The sequence below is a fragment of the Phyllobates terribilis genome, unplaced genomic scaffold, assembly GCF_046119375.1.
Source record: "Phyllobates terribilis strain yellow unplaced genomic scaffold, ASM4611937v1 Scaffold_12__6_contigs__length_324123572, whole genome shotgun sequence".
Lineage (NCBI taxonomy): Eukaryota > Metazoa > Chordata > Amphibia > Anura > Dendrobatidae > Phyllobates > Phyllobates terribilis.
Window position 1 is genome coordinate 138,077,506 of NW_027362772.1, and position 21,208 is coordinate 138,098,713.

Genomic DNA, 21,208 nt, shown 5'->3' on the forward strand with positions numbered 1-21,208 from the left:
AGGAAGAAGGAAGGATTGCATAGAAAAGCTGGGCCATTGGCGGTGTAAAATAGAAGAATTGCTTTCTAGCTACAAACATATGATTCTTCCCTTAAAAAGTAGCTAAAAATGAAGAAAATCAAAAAGTGCTCTCGCAGAGGGAAATGTGGGCAAAAAGGGAGATCCTTAAAAAAAACATACAAGAACAAAAAAAAACATTAATAACCCTAACAATGTCATTCCAGATACAGTATTAAGAGTGAGAGGTTTCCAGGGGACTGGTTATAAAAATATACAGTACATACATGAACTGCATTTAGAATATATATTGCACAAAGTGATTGGATAATACCCTAAAATATACATTTATGTATTAAAATCCCATCAAGATCTTAAAGGGGTTGTCCACTACTTTATATTCCACCCCCATGTATCCCCCCGGGGCCCCTAAGACTTCTTGTAAATACCTTCTGTTGCTGATAATGTCTGTGAGTGGCACTATCACTGGCCGCTCTCAGGCATCACGTGACCCCCGGCTGCAGTCAACTCTGACATCCGCTGACATCACAACAAGTGTTGGCAGCAGCCGGGGGGTCTCTGTCTTCCGAGTTCCACAGTGGATGCCAGGCTGTGGGCGGGGTTACCCCCCACATCACACCCGGCACCCACCGCGCGCTCTGACTCTCCCCATTTATTGGGAAAGAGCGCGGTGGATGCCGGGTGTGACATGAGGGGGTATCCCGCCCACAACCCAGCAGCCACCGCGGGGACCCCAGCACTGAGTCACGCCTCACTTGTCCTGACATCAGCGCGGGGTCATGTGATGCCTGTGAATGGCCAAGGATAGCGCCGCTCACAGGCATTATGAGCAACACAAGGTATTTACAAGAAGTCTTAGGGGGGTGGAAACATTGGGGGGGGTAAATAAAGTAGTGGACAACTTCTTTAAAGTGAACAATTAAACAATAAAGTAAATGTGTGTGACTTCAAAGGACATATACAGTGCATTGAAAACGTATTCATATCCTGTGAACTTTTCCCCATTTTTTCACATTACAACCACAAACTTAAATGTATTTTTAATAATAATAATAATAATAATAATTTTTATTTATATGGCACCAACATATTCCGCAGCACTTTACAATTAAGCGGGGACATGTACATACAATAAATTCAACACAAGGTAAGACAGTTTAAACAGTTACATTAGGAGTGAGGTCCCTGCAGGGGTAGAGCATTCCAGATAACTGGCGCAGCACGAGAGAAGTCTTGGAGACGGAGGTGTGAGGTTCGGATTATGGGGGATGTTAGTGACGCGCCCCCTGGGCCATATTCTTTAGGGGAATACCCGGAGCCGGATCAGATGGGGGTTGTAGTCTCCGAGTGGCTGTGACCCGGTCCGTGCCCAGGGTGTCAAGCTCAGAGTATGTGGCAGTCCTACAGATGTTATAAAGTTCTTTATGTCGACTACGCCACCCGTTGTATTGCGGTCACTACGGCCGCCGCTGCAGCAGGGTCCGCTGAGGCTGATGGTGTTGGTGCAGCTTTTGGTAGTATAACCCCCAACGGGTGGGGTATAGCCTCAGGGGGTCAGGTGCAGAGGATGGGGGTTGTGGTGGTGCAGCGTAGATGTTAAGTGAAGACAGAGTCGGGTTGTGCAGTTTAGGGTATTTACTCACTGCTGATGTTCCGGTCACTCCAGCTTCAAGTGACCACCCGAGCCGTGCTGCGTCCACCAGGTCCTGGATTCAGCCAACCCCCAAGCAAGTCCGGAGCGTGACCCTGAGCTCTCCTTCTGTCCTTTCCTCTGGCCGTCCCCACTAGTGATCCACCTAGGTCCAGCTCCCTCGGGCCTTCTGTTGGGAGACCCTTGGCCTTGGGTTCCCTGACCCTCCACGTGGTTTGCCTTCGGGGTGGATGTGGTGGGTGGCCGTGGCAGACGCTGCCCACGGCCTCCGGTCTCTGGCTAGGGTGTGCTTTTGCCCCCACCAGTTTGGGATCCGGTACCCTATTGCCGACTCTTCACCCGGGGATTGAATTTGGGTTCTCAGAGTCCTTTCTTTTCACCCCCTCTGGGTCTCTCTTTCTTCTCCTCTCTCACTCTGGCTCAGGCCGCTCTGCTCCTCTGCTCTCCTTACTGACTCTGACAGACTGACCCTGATCTAAGATGGTGCCCACCTTATATACTCCCTCTATGTGTGAGCTCAGGTGACCAGCACCCAATGAGCTCCTAACTTTACCCAGGCTGCTCCCCCTATCTGCCCCTACACTACTTGGGATGTTCCACCCCCCCTCCCACTCCAGCCAGGAACAGACTCGGTCGTACCTGCACATTTCTAAGTGGGAGTACCGTTGGTCTGTTCCTCGGAAATGGGATGTGTGTAGTGCATGCAGCCTACCGAGCTCAGGTCCACACTCCATCCTTACCCGGGAGTGGAATATCACACCTCTGGGTTGAGGTGCAATACCCCTGTAGCAGCCGAATCCTCAGGGTGCTACATTCCCCCCTGGTAAATCACAGCACGTCCTCGGGCTGTAAGAACAAAACACCACAAAACTTACAAATTTTTGCATAAACATATAAAACATCATACAAAACATTATATATATATATATCAATAAAACTTTTCATATCCTCCTCCTCCGGTCACTGTGCAACGCGTGACCGGGTAAAGTGCGACAGTCTCTAGAACTCGTGGCTTTCCTGTAAAACCAGTAGGGAGCGCTTTAGGACGCGCAACTATATACAGGGGATATGGCCGCTCTCAGTCCTCGGCCAGGTATAAGGAAGGGGATGACCGCTCTCAGTCCTCGGTCAGTGGGATTTAAGGGTTAAACGGGTAAACAGTTCACACTTGCTGGTCCCAACGGGGACTATGATAGCAGCAGTAACAGTTCACTGTGCCCCGACGGGCAACTATATACAGCTTCTGCTTCGCTGTACTTAACGACGACGTCCTCCTGCTCTTTCTTTACGGTTTCCTTTAACTTCTGATTCAGACCCGTCCGGGTCCTCTTGTTCTTCCTCCTCACACCGCAGCTCTTCCTCCGTCAGGCGATGCACATGGAGGGCGTAGGGTCCTTTGGCACACTTGTGCCGGGTAAAGGTGACCTCGTCCCCGATGTAAAGGTCACGACCTCTGTGTCCCTCCGGTAGGTGGGACTCAACGTCTCTCCTGGTCACGAAGACGTCGCCTGGGGTGCGGTGGTCTCGGATGAAGCCCCACCCATGCTGCATGTTAAACTTGATCACAGTCCCGGTGGTGCGGGGACTATGCGCTGCACGGGGGTCTCTCCTGGCCCGGCTCTTCTGCTCCGCGCTCCTTACTTGAGCTTGCTGTTCCCGGACCCGCCTCTCTCTCCGCTCCCTCTCAAAGACCTCGAGTTGTTGGCAGCAGCACTCAGCACGCTCCGCTGCAGCTGCCCGAGTCTCCTGAGTGAACCCCATGAGATCTTCTCCGGTGGGGTCCCACTCAAATTGGGCCTCTTCTAGCGGGGGCGAGATCCTCTTTACGGGCTTTGGAGCCGGGATCAGGGGTGCACACATGGCCCCAGCCTTCCTCTGCCGTTCCAGTTCATGATATTCCTGGGGCCAGATGAAAGGCTGCCCATCCGGGCACGTGTGTTGGGTAAACAGGTCCTCTCCCAGATGCGGCACTCTTGGTCTTATGGGCGCGGTGGTGTTAGCGCCCGGGTTGCCCGGGCCTTGCGGCCAGGCCTGGGGTATCTGGAAAGTGAAGGGCACCGTAAGGACGGCGGCACCCTGGGCTACTTGGCCCTGCGACCAGGCCGGGGGCTCCGCGGAGGTAGGGGGCGCTGTTGGTATTGCGGCGCCCGGGGGTACTAGGCCTTGCGACCAGGCTGGTGGTACTTCCTGCTTGGTCACGCTCGGGGTCGAGGCGTGTGACGTCACAGGGGTCGCGGCTGCGGCTTCCGGTTGAGGCCTAGTCTGTGGCGGTGACGTTGCGGTTACGGGCACGGCAGGGGGTACTTCGGGCTCTGCGACGGGGAGCTGGGGCAGGTACACGGTTTCCCGGTTTGGGGTAGAGACGTCCCCTTTACCTGCCTCCACTCGTTCGGCTCCCTTCTCGGCGCCGTCTCCGGCCTTCAGTCCTCCTGCGCCATCCTCAGAGGCGGTCTGTCTCCTCGTCTTGGGTGGCGTGCTCCGCTGACAGGTCTCGGTCTGCTGGGCCATCTCACGGCTCCACTCCGCCAACGTCTCTCACTGCACCCGGGCCATCCTCCTTGCGAGGCCCCCCAGAGCGGTCTGCGCACACTCCCGGTCTCGGGGGAGCTGTGCTAGGACCTCCACTAGGCCTAGTGGGGTCGTTGCTTCCAGCAGGCTCCTGACCAATGGGTCGGTGCTGCTCTGCTCTCCTTCTGTTGTCTCCAGCAGGCTCCTGGCCAGCGGGCCGGTGCTGCTCTGCTCTCCCTCCTCTGTTTCTAGCAGGCTCCTGGCCAACGGGCCGGTGCTGCTCTGCTTTCTCGCCATCTCCGGGTAAGCTCCTCCGATACTCTTCTCCAGGCTTCTTGCCTCCGGGTGCGCTCGCTCCAGACTGCTCCAAGCGACACCCATCTTTTCTCTCTTCTTTCGTCTCCTCCCCCTTCGAGGGCGGTCCCGGGGCAACTTGGTGATTGTCAGCTCCAGGGGCAGTTCTTTCACGCTGACAGACACCTCTAGCATCACAGTCTCTGTTGGTGGGGGCGGTTTCCACTTTTGGCGCCATTTTCGGTCCTGGCCCACGATGGGAGGTGGCCTCTTGCCACCCTCTGGCACGCCCATAATGGCGTCCGCTCTTCCAAGGCGGGAAACCTTTGGAAATGGCGGGAATCGCTTCCCAGTGGCGGGAAACTCTGCGGATGGCGGGAAAAAGCTGTTAATGGCGGACAACCGGCGGGAATCGACCTGTGATGGAGTCCGATGGCGGGGACCCTCCGGAACCGGCAGGAGACTTCTTTTTGAGGTAAACTCGTTCTTTTCTTCAGGCACGCAGTACCCGGGTGTTGCGGGCACGGTATCCTGCCGACTACGCCAAAGTTGACGCGCCCCCTGGGCCATATTCTTTAGGGGAATACCCGGAGCCGGATCAGATGGGGGTTGTAGTCTCCGAGTGGCTGTGACCCGGTCCGTGCCCAGGGTGTCAAGCTCAGAGTATGTGGCAGTCCTACAGATGTTATAAAGTTCTTTATGTCGACTACGCCACCCGTTGTATTGCGGTCACTACGGCCGCCGCTGCAGCAGGGTCCGCTGAGGCTGATGGTGTTGGTGCAGCTTTTGGTAGTATAACCCCCAACGGGTGGGGTATAGCCTCAGGGGGTCAGGTGCAGAGGATGGGGGTTGTGGTGGTGCAGCGTAGATGTTAAGTGAAGACAGAGTCGGGTTGTGCAGTTTAGGGTATTTACTCACTGCTGATGTTCCGGTCACTCCAGCTTCAAGTGACCACCCGAGCCGTGCTGCGTCCACCAGGTCCTGGATTCAGCCAACCCCCAAGCAAGTCCGGAGCGTGACCCTGAGCTCTCCTTCTGTCCTTTCCTCTGGCCGTCCCCACTAGTGATCCACCTAGGTCCAGCTCCCTCGGGCCTTCTGTTGGGAGACCCTTGGCCTTGGGTTCCCTGACCCTCCACGTGGTTTGCCTTCGGGGTGGATGTGGTGGGTGGCCGTGGCAGACGCTGCCCATGGCCTCCGGTCTCTGGCTAGGGTGTGCTTTTGCCCCCACCAGTTTGGGATCCGGTACCCTATTGCCGACTCTTCACCCGGGGATTGAATTTGGGTTCTCAGAGTCCTTTCTTTTCACCCCTTCTGGGTCTCTCTTTCTTCTCCTCTCTCACTCTGGCTCAGGCCGCTCTGCTCCTCTGCTCTCCTTACTGACTCTGACAGACTGACCCTGATCTAAGATGGTGCCCACCTTATATACTCCCTCTATGTGTGAGCTCAGGTGACCAGCACCCAATGAGCTCCTAACTTTACCCAGGCTGCTCCCCCTATCTGCCCCTACACTACTTGGGATGTTCCACCCCCCCTCCCACTCCAGCCAGGAACAGACTCGGTCGTACCTGCACATTTCTAAGTGGGAGTACCGTTGGTCTGTTCCTCGGAAATGGGATGTGTGTAGTGCATGCAGCCTACCGAGCTCAGGTCCACACTCCATCCTTACCCGGGAGTGGAATATCACACCTCTGGGTTGAGGTGCAATACCCCTGTAGCAGCCAAATCCTCAGGGTGCTACATTAGTGTTAGGTCATTTGTAGAACAGAGGGCACTTGTAGGGCGATAGGCAGAGACAAGAGAGGAGATATAAGGCGGTGCAGAACTGTGGAGAGCTTTGTGGGTATGAGCGATGAGTTTATATTGGACCCTGTAGCGAATGGGCAACCAGTGTAATGACTGGCACAAGATGGAGGCATCGGTGAAGCGGCTAGACAGAAATACGACCATGACTGCCGCATTCAGGACGGATTGGAGAGGAGAAAGTTTGGCAGGAGGGAGACCGATCAGAAGAGAGTTGCAGTAGTCCAGTTGAGAGTGAATAAGAGCGACAATAAGAGTTTTAGCAGTTTCAAAGGTGAGAAAAGGTCGGATTCTGGAGATATTTTTAAGATGCAGGTGACAAGAGCGGGTGAGTGATCGGATATAGGGAGTAAAGGAAAGTTTAGTGTCAAATATGACCCCAAGGCAGCGGGCATGCTGCTTGGGAGTTATGGTTGAACCCTCCAAGGTAATTTCAATGTTAGGTAGAGTTAGGTTAGTAGAGGGGAGAAACACAAGAAGTTCAGTTTTGGAGAGATTCAGTTTAAAATAGAGGGAGGACATGATGTTAGAGACAGCATACAGACAATCTTTGGTATTTTATATTAGGGTAGGGGTGATGTCAGGAGAAGAAGTGAATAATTGGGTGTCATCAGCATAGAAATGATACTGGAACCCAAATCTGCTGATTGTTTGTCCAATAGGGGCAGTGTATAGAGAGAAGAAGAGGGGGCCTAGGACTGAGCCCTGCAGAACCCCGATAGTAAGGGGACAAGGAGAGGAAGGGGAGCTGGCAAAAGATAGTGAAGGAGAGGTCAGAGAGATATAGGGAGAACAAGGAGAGAACGGTTTCCTTGAGGCCTATTGAGCAGAGCATAGTGAGGAGGAGCTGGTGATCCACAGTGTCAAATGCTGCAGAGAGATCCAGGAGAATCAGTAGGGAGCAATGACCTTTCGATTTAGCTGTTAGTAGATCATTAGAGACTTTAGTTTGGGCAGTTTCAGTGGAGTGTAAGGAGCGGAAACCAGATTGTAGAGGGTCGAGGAGAGAGTTATCTGAGAGATAGCGTATTAGACGGGATTGGACCAAGTGTTCCAGGAGTTTAGAGATGAATGGCAGATTAGAGACAGGTCTGTAGTTATCAGTGCAGTTCTGGTACAGGGGTGGCTTTTTAAGTAAAGGGGTTATGATGGCATGTTTAAATAAGGAGGGAAAGATACCTGAAGAAAGAGAGAGGTTAAATATTTTAGTCAGGTGAGTGGTGACCACCGGTGAGAGAGACTGCAGGAGATGTGAGGGAATGGGGTCGCTGTTGCAGGTTGTAGGCCGAGAAGAAGTGAGGAGCTGAGTAACTTCCCGGGTGAGGAGACAGCTCTTGACAGAGAAGGAAAGAAGGTTGTGGTCCGAGAGCGGGAGAGGGGAGTTAGTAAATGTTTTGCATTTTATGGGATATACCGACAAAAAGAAGCAAGTATTTGTGAAGTGTAAAGGAAAAAATGCAAAAAAAGGCATACTTTTGTTGCATGATTTGCATGATGTTTGGCATTTAATCCAAAAAATTCTACTTTGGTCTCATCTGACCAGAGCACGTTCTTCCACATGCCATGTAGAGAACACAACTAGCATGTGGAAGAAGGTGCTCTGGTCATAACTGACCAATGTAGAACTTTTGGGGCTAAATGCAAAACATCATGTGTGCAGTGTTATTTTTCTGCCACATCACCCTGAAAACACCATCCACACTGTCAAAAATGGTGGTGGCTGCATCATGCTGTGGGGAGGTTTTTCTTTAGCAGGGATAGGGAAGCCAGTCAGAGATGATGGAAAGATGAATGGAGCTAAATACAGAGCAATCCTGGAAGAAAATCTGTTAGAGGCTGAAAAAGACTTGAGACTGGGGCGTGGGTTCACGTTCTAGCAGGACAGTGACCCTAAACATACTGCCAGAGCTAAAATGGATGGTATAGATCAAAGCACATTCATGTGTGTGAACGGCCCAGTCACAGTTCAGACCTAAATCCCATTAAGAATCTGTGAAAAGACTTGAAAATTGCTGTTCACAGACGTCTCCATCCAATCTCACTGAGGTAGTTTGTAAAGAAGAATGAACAAAAATTTCAGATTCTAGATGTACAAAGCAGGTGGAGACAAACCTCAAAAGACTTGCAGCAGTAATTGCAGCGAAAGTATTGACTCAGGGGGGCTGAATACAAATGCACGTCACAATTTTCAGATTTATATTTTTTTAAAAATTAGAAAACCCTGTATCATTTCCTGTATGCTTCACAATTACTAGTTACTTAGTGTTGGTATATCACATAAAATGCTTTAAGTTTGTGGGTGTAACGTGAAAAAAATGTGGAAAAGTTCATGGGGTATGAATACGTTTTCAAGGCAATGTATATTCCTTTTGCTAGGGCGACCCATTTACATAATGCTTTTGGAGATTGCTAATGTGGTATATATACTGTATATTATATAGTAATAAATATTAAAAAAAAGCAATGAGATTATTCCTGTAATATAAACACAGGGCTGTGGTTATTCCAGAATTCCCAGAGTCTTCCCGGCTATCCCATCAGCAGACGGCCTGTATGCTGCTGACGGGTGTGCAAGAATCCATGTTTCCCTGAAGCTCTGCATTTGGGGTACAAGAGAGTGTTGTAAAGGGAATAAGTCACCAGGTTTTTGCCAGCTAATCTGAGAGCAGCATGATGTAGAGACAGTGACCCTGATTCCAGCCATGTAACACTATTTGATCTGCATGCTTTCAGTCATGGGGGTGTACACGGAGCGGTTACAGTCACCACTAACTATACTGTGAGCGGCATCTGTAACCACTCCTGGCACTCAGATTGTGCTCGCTCTGCACACACTGCAGATTTCTGGAGACTAGTCTTTGTTTTAACTCCTTTAAAAGAAATGTGTTTTTGATACCCCATCTGAGAGCAGCATGATGTAGGAGCAGAGACCCTGATTCCAGCGATGTATTACTTACTGAGCTGCTAGCTGCAGTTTTGATAAAATTCCTGTTTTATCTGTTGCTGAACATCAAGTTCTCTGAATGCTGAGCTCTGTATAACCCCACCCACATCACTGATTGGCTGCTTTCGGTATACTCTGTGCATAAGCAGAAAGTCTCCAATCAGTGGTGTAGGCATGGTTTTACAGAGCTCATGAATATATAAGACTACCTGGCAGCATGTTTACTAGTCTTCTAGTGATAATCTCCTGCTGATAAAACTGTAAATGTATCAAAACTACAGCGAGGAGACCAGTAAGTGACACAGTGCTGGAATCAGGGTCTCCGTCTCTACATTATGTTGCTCTCAGGTTAGGTAGCAAAATCTTGGTAACAGATTCTCTTTAGCACATATTTATAACATTATAGAATAGCTGTGTGGTTAGTAAGATTTGTTTGATTCTACATCAATAGGATCAGATAGGTGCACAATTATCAATTTTTCTGATTATCAGATGGTTATGGATAAAAATTGCTTGGGAGTATAGAGAATCAGAGGGAAGAAAGTACAATTAAAATGTTAACACCAAAATGATGCTAGAATGATTTAATTGAGGGAATTTCAGGTTGGTTATCATCTCAAGTCTGTGGACATACCACATTGCAATTTTATGGCTAAAATTGATGCGGGGTTATCAAACCTTGCTGATTACTAAATGTGAGATTTAAGGAATTAAAGGGAACCTGTCAGCAGGATTTTAGAGCCTAAACTAACGTAATTTATGTAAAGCATCTGAAATGTTGATTACGTCTATAAATGTGTACTATAAATCAATCTCTCCATTTTGTAGAAATCCATCACCAAATAGTTCTGCAAATGACCTCGCAAGAGCAGGAGGATTAGCCTGCACTTACAGGTTTCTGGCTTCTCCCCTCTTTCTCCTTCTGCCGCCGACCTCCTGTCAGTGACTGACAGATCACTCTTCTCTGTGACCTGTTCCCCTACCCAAGATCTCATGCAAATGCTGTCATTCCCATGGGTGGCACATGCGCAGATCGATAGTATGGTTCTCGCAACGTTGTCAGAACCTTACAGTGCATGCGCCACCCCCTGGAATGACACCTCCTACGTAAGATATTGGGCAGGGGAGGAGGTCACAAAGAAGAGTAACCTGTCAGTCACTAACAGGAGGCCGGTGGCAGGAGGATAAAGAGGAATAGAGTCCGGAGAACTATAAGTGCATGCCAAGCAAAACCAAAGAAATGAGCCAAATAAGTTGGTAAAAATCCAAATAAGTTGGTATACATGCAACATATAGAAGCATGTTCACACTGTGGTCATTTAACTGACAAAACCTTAGATAGAAACAAAATGAGAAAATACCCTGTAGAAAATAAGTAAATAGTAATAGTACATATAAATAACATATAAACACTGTTTTTGATCAAAAAAGCATAAAAGCCTTCCCACCACGACAAGGTGTACCCTAATTGGGATAGTCATCTCTTCTAGTACCTCACCTTGTGTCAGAAGGCATCAATGTAGATGGGGCAGAGCAGGACAGAGACATGAATATTCAGGCACCCAACCATGAGAAGCTATATAGATGAAATGCCTAGCTCAGAAAGGTGTACTTGCCCTGTTTGGGTAAAAGAAAATACAAAGTACAAGAAAATACGGCAAAACCAAAGAAATGAGCCAGAGCATAAGTAGGTATCCACGCAATGCTATTTTTTATTTAATCAAAAACAATATTTCCAAAGTCCCCTATGTCACTTATATGCACTATTACTATTTACTTACTAACTTAGAGCAGGGTATATGCTTTTTGCTTCTATCTTAGGTTTAAGTGCATGACAAGCCCCTGCATTTCCTTTCGCTGATGGAGGTACAAGTGTAGCGCCCCGAGGGCTCGGCCGCTACAGGGATATTGCACCTCAGACCAGAGGTGTGATATTCCACTCCCAGGTAAGGATGGAGTATGGACCAGGGCTCAGTTAGCTGCATGCAGCACACACACCCCATTTCCCAGGGACAGCTCAACGGTGCTCCCACTAGACAGAAGTGCAGGCACGACCGACCATGTCCCTGCTGGAGTGGGGAGGGAGGGGTGGAACACCCAGTGCTGTAGGGGCAGATAGGGGGCGGTTCCTGAGCGTAGGTAGGAGCCCATTGGTTGCTGGTCACCTGGGCTCATGGTCAGAGGGAGGTATAAAAGGTGGGCACCATCTTAGATCTAGGTTCAGTCTGTGAGGAGAGGAGAGCTGACAGGGAGCAGCAGCTCAGGCTGAGTGCTGCTCCAGAGGCAGGCCTAGGGAAGAGGCCGGGGCCCGAGAGGAGAAGGAGAAGTGGGCCTAGAGAAGAGGCTGAGGAGGAGGTGAAGGGGAGCTGAGATTCTAGCTCATCTCAGCTCCAAGAGAAAGGAACAGGAGCAGAAAGGAACTGCAAAGAAGGAGAGACAGAGAAACAGAAGGGCTCAGGAACAAGAAGGTGGAAGGGACCCTAAGAACCCACGAGAATCCAGGGTGCAGGGTCAGGCAGATTAAGGGTACCGGATCCCAAGTTGGTGGAGGAGAAACAACCCTCAGCCAAAGACCGGTCGTCGTGATCATATATTGGTGCGACACCTCATCAAACCTGCTAGGAAGGCACCATACAGGACAGCGGAGGACGGGGCCCACGTTTAACCGCACAGGTCCGCGGCAGCTGGACAAAAGTGGGTCACTGGTGAGGCAGGCCAGAGAAAGGATTAAAGGGGGTCCTGTGCCATGCTCCTGAACTGCCTGGGAGTTGACCGAGCCCCACACCTGGTGGACGCAGCACGGCTCGGGCAGTCATTGCCAGCTGAAGTGACTTGGATATTAACCGTGAGTAAAGACGCTGGACTGCAGTACGTTGTCTGTGTGCTTTTTCGCTCCTCCGGCACTACCGGCACTGGGACTCTCACTACCATCACTCCCAGCATCCACTACACTGCCCTGGGGCTGCACTCTTCCCGTGGGGAGTCACATCACCTCAGCTGCACCCATCATCAGCCCCAGCGGACTGCCTTGCAGCGGCGGTTCCTAATAACCGCAATCCACGGGTGGCGTAGTCGGACATTATCTAAAGCACGTAGCAGACTACCATTGGCCTGACCACCCTGAGCTGCGGGACCGGGCCGCCACCACTACTACCCCCAACGTCTCCCTATCGCCAGGATCCGCGTGCCCCACGGCCCAGGGGGCGAGTCACAAGCATAATCAACATTTCAGATGCTTTACATAGCTGGCATTAGTTTAGGATCTAAAAGCTTGCTAACAGGTTCCCTTTAAAACGTAAATCCTCAGATGACATTCATTATTCACTGCAGAAAGCTGACTTTAAATAAGATGCACAGTATATCAGAAGTGGCAGGTGTCTCGCAGCAGATCATGCTAGCAGACAGCACATGCCTTACCACCATGCTGCACTAATGACATGACATTAAGAGAAGACTCCCGGAGGCAGTAATCTGCCAGTTATGGAGATGTCATTCTGCAGGAGATCAGCTGAACAAGTCTTAAGTAAAGCATACATACAGTTGCCTTCTGATTTGCTCCTGCTTCCCAATGGTTGTAGCCTGGCGCTGTCCTTCCTTCAGGCGAAACATACGTTGCAGTTTGGCCAGCTCACTGTCCGCTACAAAAACAGACAAGATAGAAGTGAATCTGTACTTTTCTCCTTGCTGTGATCACACTAGTGAATAATACCTCCCTGCAGCACTATATTGCTATGGTATATATACATAATATTATATTATGCTTATGACTATCATAGACCAAATTCAGTACAAAGGTCAATGGACCGATATACAGATGGAAGGATCATTTTTAGGACTAAATACTAAGTCTTACCTCGTTTAGCTAGCCCTAAAAGATACCTGGGCTACTGCAATGAAAAGGATTTTTTTAAGGATCATTATTACCAATCGTAAATATGGACATTACTAACAAAATGCTACAGAAGTATGGTACCCCAATATACGTTTCGCATACGTAAATGTCGCTTCCTCAGGGGTGTGGATCTTTATCCCCTTACGTCATTGTTTTTGGGGAGTTGCTTTTACGGTATTCACTGCATAGTTACCTGTCAATATCATTCTCCTTGTCAGCACAATTATGACGATAACAGATTTAAATCGATTTTTTTTTTATTTTAGTGGTGAAAAAAATTCAGAAATTTGTAGACCAAAAAAATGAACAAATAAAAACTGTTTTTGTTTATGAAGATATTTTCTTACACCCGTAACGTTTTTATTTCTCTCTCTATGGAGCTGAATAAGGTCTTGTTTTTTGGGAGGAGAACTAATGTTTTCATTAATACCAATACCGTATTTTTTAGGGAGACCAAGAAAAATAATAAGTACAAATCTGGCATTTGGTGTTAGAGTTAATTAATTTTAGATTTTGATCATTTTGATAGACCAGACTTTTACAGATGCGGCGATTGAAATTATATACTGTATATATATTTTAATTCCCTTATTTTTAATGGGGGAGAATCAGGGTGTGATTTGAATTGTTATTTTTTTATATTTTTAATTTTTTACTTTATTTTTTAGTCCCCTTAGGGGACTTGAACCTGAGATTCTCTGCCTATTCTGTATACTGGGATACCGCAGTACTATAGTATATAGGGCTAATCACTGTCTACTATGAACCCTAGCAGGTGGCCGAGCTTCACAAGAGGACCAAGGTGGCGGCATGGGTAGCTGCTCCATTTAAATGCTGTATGACTACATGTACCACGTGGGAGAAATTATGTGTATGAGAATTTATTGCTAAATACTCCGTAATACGTATTCTATACATTCCGTAGCTATAGTGATTGCATTATATACAAATCAGTGTTTTCTGCACATCCGTTCCCATATTTATCTTTGGGTTAAAGGTCCCAGAACAATGAAGCAGTGAATTGTTTGCATAGTACCATTATCTAAAACTGCAAGCTGGTTTTCCTGGAATATTTTTATAGAGGTTTTATTTATTTTAGGAGGCGAGGACAGCAACTTACCTGGGCCTGGAGCCAAGTCTTCTGATGGAAAACCTACATCGTGTGTTGTTTATAATTTTTGATAGAATGTTTGGTTCCTTTTAGGGAATATTAGAAGGAGCATGTCCAGTGTAAAAACTAAACAACCTGTCACATTATAATTTTACTAATTCCAAGATTTGTAAGTCTTCCAATTCAATTATCTGCTCGCATTAAAAATAGGATTTTCATAGCGATGCCAACTTAGTAATGGAATCTTTTGGCATAGCAGAAGTGAATAATCCAGTACACTGTAAAGGTATGTGCACTGTAAGGGTCCACTCCGAAAGCCCGCCTGACATGCACCCAGTAAGCACTCAAAAGAATGAACACATGGATTTCTACGTAAACACGACTTGCTGTTCATATAACTGCTTCACGTTTCCAAAGACGCCAAATGGTTAAAAGAAGTGAGCTGACCATTCTTCAGGCATCATCCGCTCTGAAGGCGCTTTATACTTGAAAGTACAAGGCAATGGGACGGGTTCGATCCTAGCAACAGACAAAAAACAACAAAAAAGAGCTCAACAAACAACCGAAAACACCAGCAAGAAAAGACTCTTCAGGAGCAAAAATAAAATACCTGTAATCAGGGTCGGACTGAGGTGTCTGGAGCCCACAAGGGGAATTGACCCTAGGGGCCCACCTTGCTGCTATATACAAATACCTGTTAGCCGATATCCCCGTTATAGTTGAGCGTCGACTGTAAGACACAGGTGGCTCCTGCACATGTAATGTGCACATGCTATAACTGGGATGTACAATTACGGTAGTTTGCATGGTTAAAACAAGTTATTACCGATCAATGGGCTCCACAATATAGGTGATCACTTATTGATCGTTTGGGTCCGACCTTTGGAAACTGCACTGATTGGAAGAATGGGGAAGTTTTTTCCCTGATATGACACTTATCCCCATTTTAAAATGGAGCGGCAGGTGGGAAGTCTGACCGCAGCCTCATTCATTCTCTTGGGGGCTTCCAGAAAAAAACAAGAACAGCCACTGATGGAATGAATGGATCAGTGATCGAGTCACACATGAGATCTAGTCTAAAGCCAACCCCTGTAAGTGCATCTCTGCCATTCTGTTCCAAGTAGTTAATCTCTAATGGAAATAAAGAATCTTCTCCTAACTAATATCAGAGAGAACAAATGACCGCCATACACAACACAATCACCTATACCAAGACAAATAATACCGCATACAAAAGGGAGAAATACCACCACACCATGACCAGACCACATATTACCACCACATAGTGACCAAATAATACAACATACAAGGGACAAATACCCCTACACCGTGACCAGATCATATATTATCACCACACAGTGACTGAACAATACCACATACAAGAAACAAATACCCCCACACCATGGCTGGACCACATATTACCACCACATAGTGACCGAATAATACCACATACAAGAAACAAATACCCCCACATCATCATCAGACCACATATTACCACCACATAGTGACCGAATAATACCACATACAAGGAACAAATACCACCACACCATGACCATATTACATATTACCACCACATAGTGACCAAATACTACAATACTGATCATGAATACAAACCACAAAAAAATTGAAAATTCTAAACTCCCATCAAACAGACTTTAAGAAAAGGTGCAAATTAAAATAAGAAATAGGCGAAAATCAAAAACATTGAAAAACACCAAAAAGTAGACAAAAAACAGGTACAAATACAAGAATTCCCACAATGAGTTTTTGATGAGTTTTGACATGAGATTTTCACGTATAAGTTCTACCAATATTTTTCCAAGGATACAACTCACACCCATTATAGTCTATAGGGGGGTTTGGGGCCGCCATCAGGGCATTATTTCCCATACTGGCATATGGGGCCCGGTGAGCAGGGGGGCCAAGACCGGGTCCCCCTCTTCTGCTCCCCTGGCCCCAGAGACATAATTCTGTCAGTTCAGTTACTGAACGTGTGTTGCGTGTCGCACGTCGCTCTGTACACTATATACAGAGCTCCTTTGTATAAAGTCACTGGTGATCCATGTATTACCTGAACACTATACACTATATACAGAGCTCCTGTGTATAATGTCACAGTTGATCCCTGTATTACCTGTACAATGACACTATATACAGAGCTCCTGTGTATAATGTCACTGATGATCACTGCATTACCGTTACACGGACACTATACACTGTATACTATGTACAGAGATCCTATGTATAATGGCACTTATGGTAATATTAGTATTGTGTATTTTTTATTAAAGATCAGTATTGTAGTATTCAGTCACTATGTGGTGGTAATATTTGGTCAGGTCATGGTGTGGCAGTATTTGTTCCTTGTATGTGATATTATTTAGTTGCTATGTGGTGGTAATATGTGGTCTGGTCATTGTGTGGTGCTATTTGTTCCTTGTATGTGGTATTATTCGGCCACTATGTGGTGGTAATGTGTCGTCCGGTCATGATGTGACAGTATTTGTCCCTTGTATGTGATATTATTGGTCATTTTAAAAAATATATGTGACACATTCCCTTAAAGAAAAATAAATAAAAATATATCTAAAAAGAGTATTGGGAATTATGAGAAATGTTTAATAGGTTAGAGTAGAGTAGGGTCCGGCCAAAAGAGTTTCCTTGTCGTGGTGGCGGCTTAAAAAATCTTTTGGCCAAAACAAAAGCTGTTGGCGATGTATGTGATATTGTGTTCGATGGGAACTGTTAATGTGTGATTGGTGAGGACGTGGTGCAGAAGTGGAGTTTTTCCAAGAGTGTGCGGTGGGACTGTGGAAGGTTCGAGGGGTGAAGGTGGAGCTGGGGTGGAGCCTGGGTGAAGTCTCAAGGGGGCCTGAAAATGTTGCCAGTATGGGGCCCTGAAATTCCAGGTAGAAGCCCTGGGAGTGTCTACATGACCATGTATTTCTGGACACCGAATGGTCCACACTAAAACACAGTGATGGGTCTGTGAAAACAATTGGACAGCACTCAGATGCCATACATGTGCTTGTCTGTTTTTTACTACTAGAAAAGAGAAGGTAGAGAATTTTTGGGGGGGGTTTCTGATCCGAGAAAAACAGGTACAAGACCAAACTCTGATGAAAATCACTGATTAAACTGTTTTTCTTGTACATGAAAAAACAGACGTCTGAATGAGCCTTATTTCTGACCAAGTGTGGGCTACCCTCAGTTCTGCCCTTTTGATATCTCATAATTATGTAATTTATTCAGTATAATAAGTGACAAATATTATCACACAATGCTATCCAAAAATAAAACATGAAAGAAGAGTAATACCCATTCCTTCCAGGTCCATGTCGCTGTTATCAGACCGGATGCTGGAAGCAGATCTTCTATGAGGCATTTCTAACAATAATACAGAAAAATAAGGAATGCAATTAATCTAGCTGTTTCTTTAAACTAAAATGGTACAAAAACATCACGTATACTTGTTTTTAATGCTGAAAATCCAATCCACATCCATTTCCTGTAGTTTCCGCCTGCCAGTGGTGGACACAGAAAGTAGGGCAAGAACAGCATATGGGCCTTTTGCAAACCATCCGCTTTGGACGTGGAAATTTGCCCCATAACCTCTTGGGTAGAGATGAGCGAACTTAAAATTTTGGTGTTCGTACGGACACAGAGTCCTGTGCTAAACGCTAAACACAGACTTCTCCTGAAAGTCCAATTTAATGTTTGAAGTTTTGGGGGAAGTCAAGAGAGAGTGAGATTGAGAGAGATTTTCCTGATCCAAAGTTCAGGTCTCCATTGTTTTCAGTGGGGTTCGGGTTCTGGTAAAGTTCTAGTGCCTAAACTGAACCCGACCCAACTCAGGTCGGGTACCAGAACCCGAACTACTCTTGGGCCCCTGTGCAGCTGCACAGGTTGCACCAATGATATGTCCGTCCCTTCCGCCTGCACTTAGTGGATATATATATCAGCTTTAATGTTTATAGTATATCCACCATTTAGAATAAGTGCTTTCATTTATTAACGCACTAGTTGCACGTATTATTCAATGTTTCTTTTGTATTACTTTGATTTGTGATACACACTAGAATAAATAAAATATAATTAAAAATAAATAAAAATTGAAAATATAATCTGACCCCATTTTAGTATTAACAACACAGTTTCTAGTTAAAAAACTAGTGTCCAGATCACCCATTGTTGCAGTTTATTTGCATGACTAACCAGGTCCAAATCCTAAAATAGCCAAAAAAGTTGCTTTTTTTTTCCCACAAAAATGGTGTGCGACATAATTTGGAACTTTTTTTTACCCCAGCAAACTGCTACAATGAACAACAAAGAAAAAGAATACATAAAACTATACCAAAAATTGCTTTTTTGGACAGGGGACCAATAGGTAACTCCAAAGCACAAACACATTATTGGACCACAAAGGGCCCATGTTCTTGCACAGGGGCATTCTTCTATCAGTGCGTGGCCCTCCAGTCAGACACTGCACCAATCATTACACAAAGCGACTCAATTTAATAAAAGAATTCAGTTCTCAGACCCTCACTATTTTTGCAGACCTCTTTGGTAACAGTGCACACCTGCATTGTGACTGCTGCTTCTTTTACTCTTATTTTAGGATTATTGTTATGCTGATAACTTTGCAGCGACTGCAAATACTTAAAGTGTAGGATGATAAGTGATTACTCGCCCCCAGGACTGGTATCAGACATGGGTATAAGTGAGTAGCGTCTACCTGTATCTGCAGATAGTGCGGGGAGCTGTGGAGAACGCTGGGCTTGTGATGTCCTCAGTGCTGGCAGCAGTAGTTCTCCGCTTAGTATTTCTCACACAGGCTCATTGTTGTTGGTGACGGACGGTTTCCAGGAAGCCGCTCGTCAGTGAAAGTCTGTGTCCTATAGCCGGCAGCATCACGTTACCACACTAACAATGAGGGTAACCAGGGAAGTCAGGCCTGGGAAGGAACCTGTGGTTTCATCTTACTTCTGCTGCATGATCCTCACCACAGTGGTGGAGACCACAGAGAAATGCGGCCCATCACCATATACATCCATTCACACATCACAGGGCTTGTTTTTTGCAGGACGAGTTGTACTTTTGAATGAACACAGTTCATTTTTATCATATAACGTACTAGAAAAAAAAGAAAAAGTTGCCAAGTGCGGTGAAATTGCAAAAAAAAAACTGCATTCCCACATTGTTTGTTTTATGGATTTCGCTTTTACGGCGTAGTAAAATTATTCTCCATGTCAGTATGATTACGACAATACCAAACTTGTCCAGGTTTTTATTTATTTGGTGAAAAAAAAAAAAAATTTTGTAAAGAAAAATTATGTTTTTATTGCTATTTTTTTGGGACCTGCAACTTTTTTTTATGTCTCTGTAGATTCCACACTGTGAGTGCTTGTAATTTACGCCGTGAGCTGATGTTTTTAACCCCTTTATGATGTGTGCAATAATAGTACGACACGCGTCGGATCCCACTGTTTGGTGCAGGCTCCGGCACTGAGCCCGCACCTTTCCGTGCGCATGACAGCTGATATATAGAGCTGACATAGAACCCTAAAAACCGTGGCATTTAACTCTCACTTCCCGGAAATGTGTCACTGACTCTGCCCATCGGCGACCCCGTCACATGATCGCAGGTCACCGAATCGTTGGCATGACAACCCGGGGTTTTCAGGAGACCCCTGCGGTTGTCATTGCCAGATTGCAATGAAAGTGGTTGGCACTCATAGCAAGTAAACAATTCTGCTAGGCGATTCATCAGATCGCCTATGTGTAGCACAGGCAATCAGACAAGTGCTGCTTCTAGGCTCCCATGGAGACTATTGAAGCATACAAAAAGTAAAAAAGAAAGAGTTTTTAAAAATATTAAAGAAATAAAAAAATATATGAAAGTTTAAATCACCCCTCTTTTGCTCCATTCAAAATAAAACAATAAAAAAATCACATATTTGGTATCGCCGAGTTCAGAATCTCCCGATCTATCCATATAAAAAAAAGAATTAATCTGATTGGTAAATGGCGCTATGATAAAATAATTCTAAACACAGAATTGCGGTTTTTTGGTCGCTGCTACATTGCAATAAAATGCAAAAACGGGCGATCAAAACATCAGATCTACCCCAAAATGGTAGCAATAAAAACATCAGCTCGGTGCACAAAAAATAAGCCCTCACCCGGCCCCAGATCCTGAAAAATGGAGACTCTACGTGTCTCGGAAAATGGCGCCATTTTTTTTTTTTTACAAACTTTAGATTTTTTTTCACCACTTAATTATAAAAGAACCTATACATGTTTGGTATCTACGAACTTGTAATGACCTGGAGAATCATAATCATATGTCAGTTTTAGCATTCAGTGAACGTGGTAAAAAAAACAACTGTGGAATTGCACTTTTTTTGCAATTTCACCGTCTTTGGAATATTTTTTACTGTTTTCCAGTACACGATATGGTAAAACCAATGGTGTCATTCAAAAGTACAACTTGTCCCGCAAAAAATAAGCCCTCACATGGCCATATTGACGGAAAAATAAAAAATTAAAAAGTTTTGGCTCTGGGAAGAAGGGGAGCAAAAAAACGAAAACGCAAAAACGGAAAATGGCCTGGTTATTAAGGTGTTAATGATACTATTTTGGGATAGATACAACTTTTTGAATTTCTTGCAGTGTTTCAGTGACCAAACAACGTAATTTTGGCTTTTTGATTTTTCTGTTTATGGTGTTTTCTGATCAAATCAGATAATTCTACATTTTAAATGGGTCACACTTTTATGGAGGCAGCAATACCACATAAGTGTATTTTTTATGTTTTTAATATCCCTTTTTTAATGGGGAGTGATTGCAATTTTTATAAACTTATTTGTTACTTTGTTAATCCCCTTAGGAGGTTTGAACCTGGGATTGCCCCAACATATCGTTGTATAAAAGAAAAATTAGAGTCTCATTTGGTGTCCAGCCACAGACTGGCAGGCAAGGGGGTCTTCG

General features: G+C 45.9%; 1 protein-coding gene across 2 annotated transcripts in view; it reads right to left on the reverse strand.

Annotated features, from left to right (window-relative positions):
• Positions 1–19,111, reverse strand: part of ODAD1 (outer dynein arm docking complex subunit 1) — a 288,579-nt gene extending 269,468 nt beyond the window's left edge. For both annotated transcript variants that reach the window (XM_073657770.1, XM_073657769.1), the window contains exons 1-3: positions 18,954–19,111; positions 17,537–17,605; positions 12,754–12,853 (exon numbers count right to left, since the gene is read on the reverse strand). In XM_073657770.1, the coding sequence (XP_073513871.1) occupies positions 12,754–12,853; positions 17,537–17,603 (167 nt within the window). In that variant the 5' untranslated portion in view covers positions 17,604–17,605; positions 18,954–19,111. The remainder of the gene's footprint in view (positions 1–12,753; positions 12,854–17,536; positions 17,606–18,953) is intronic.
• Positions 19,112–21,208: the final 2,097 nt, after the last annotated feature.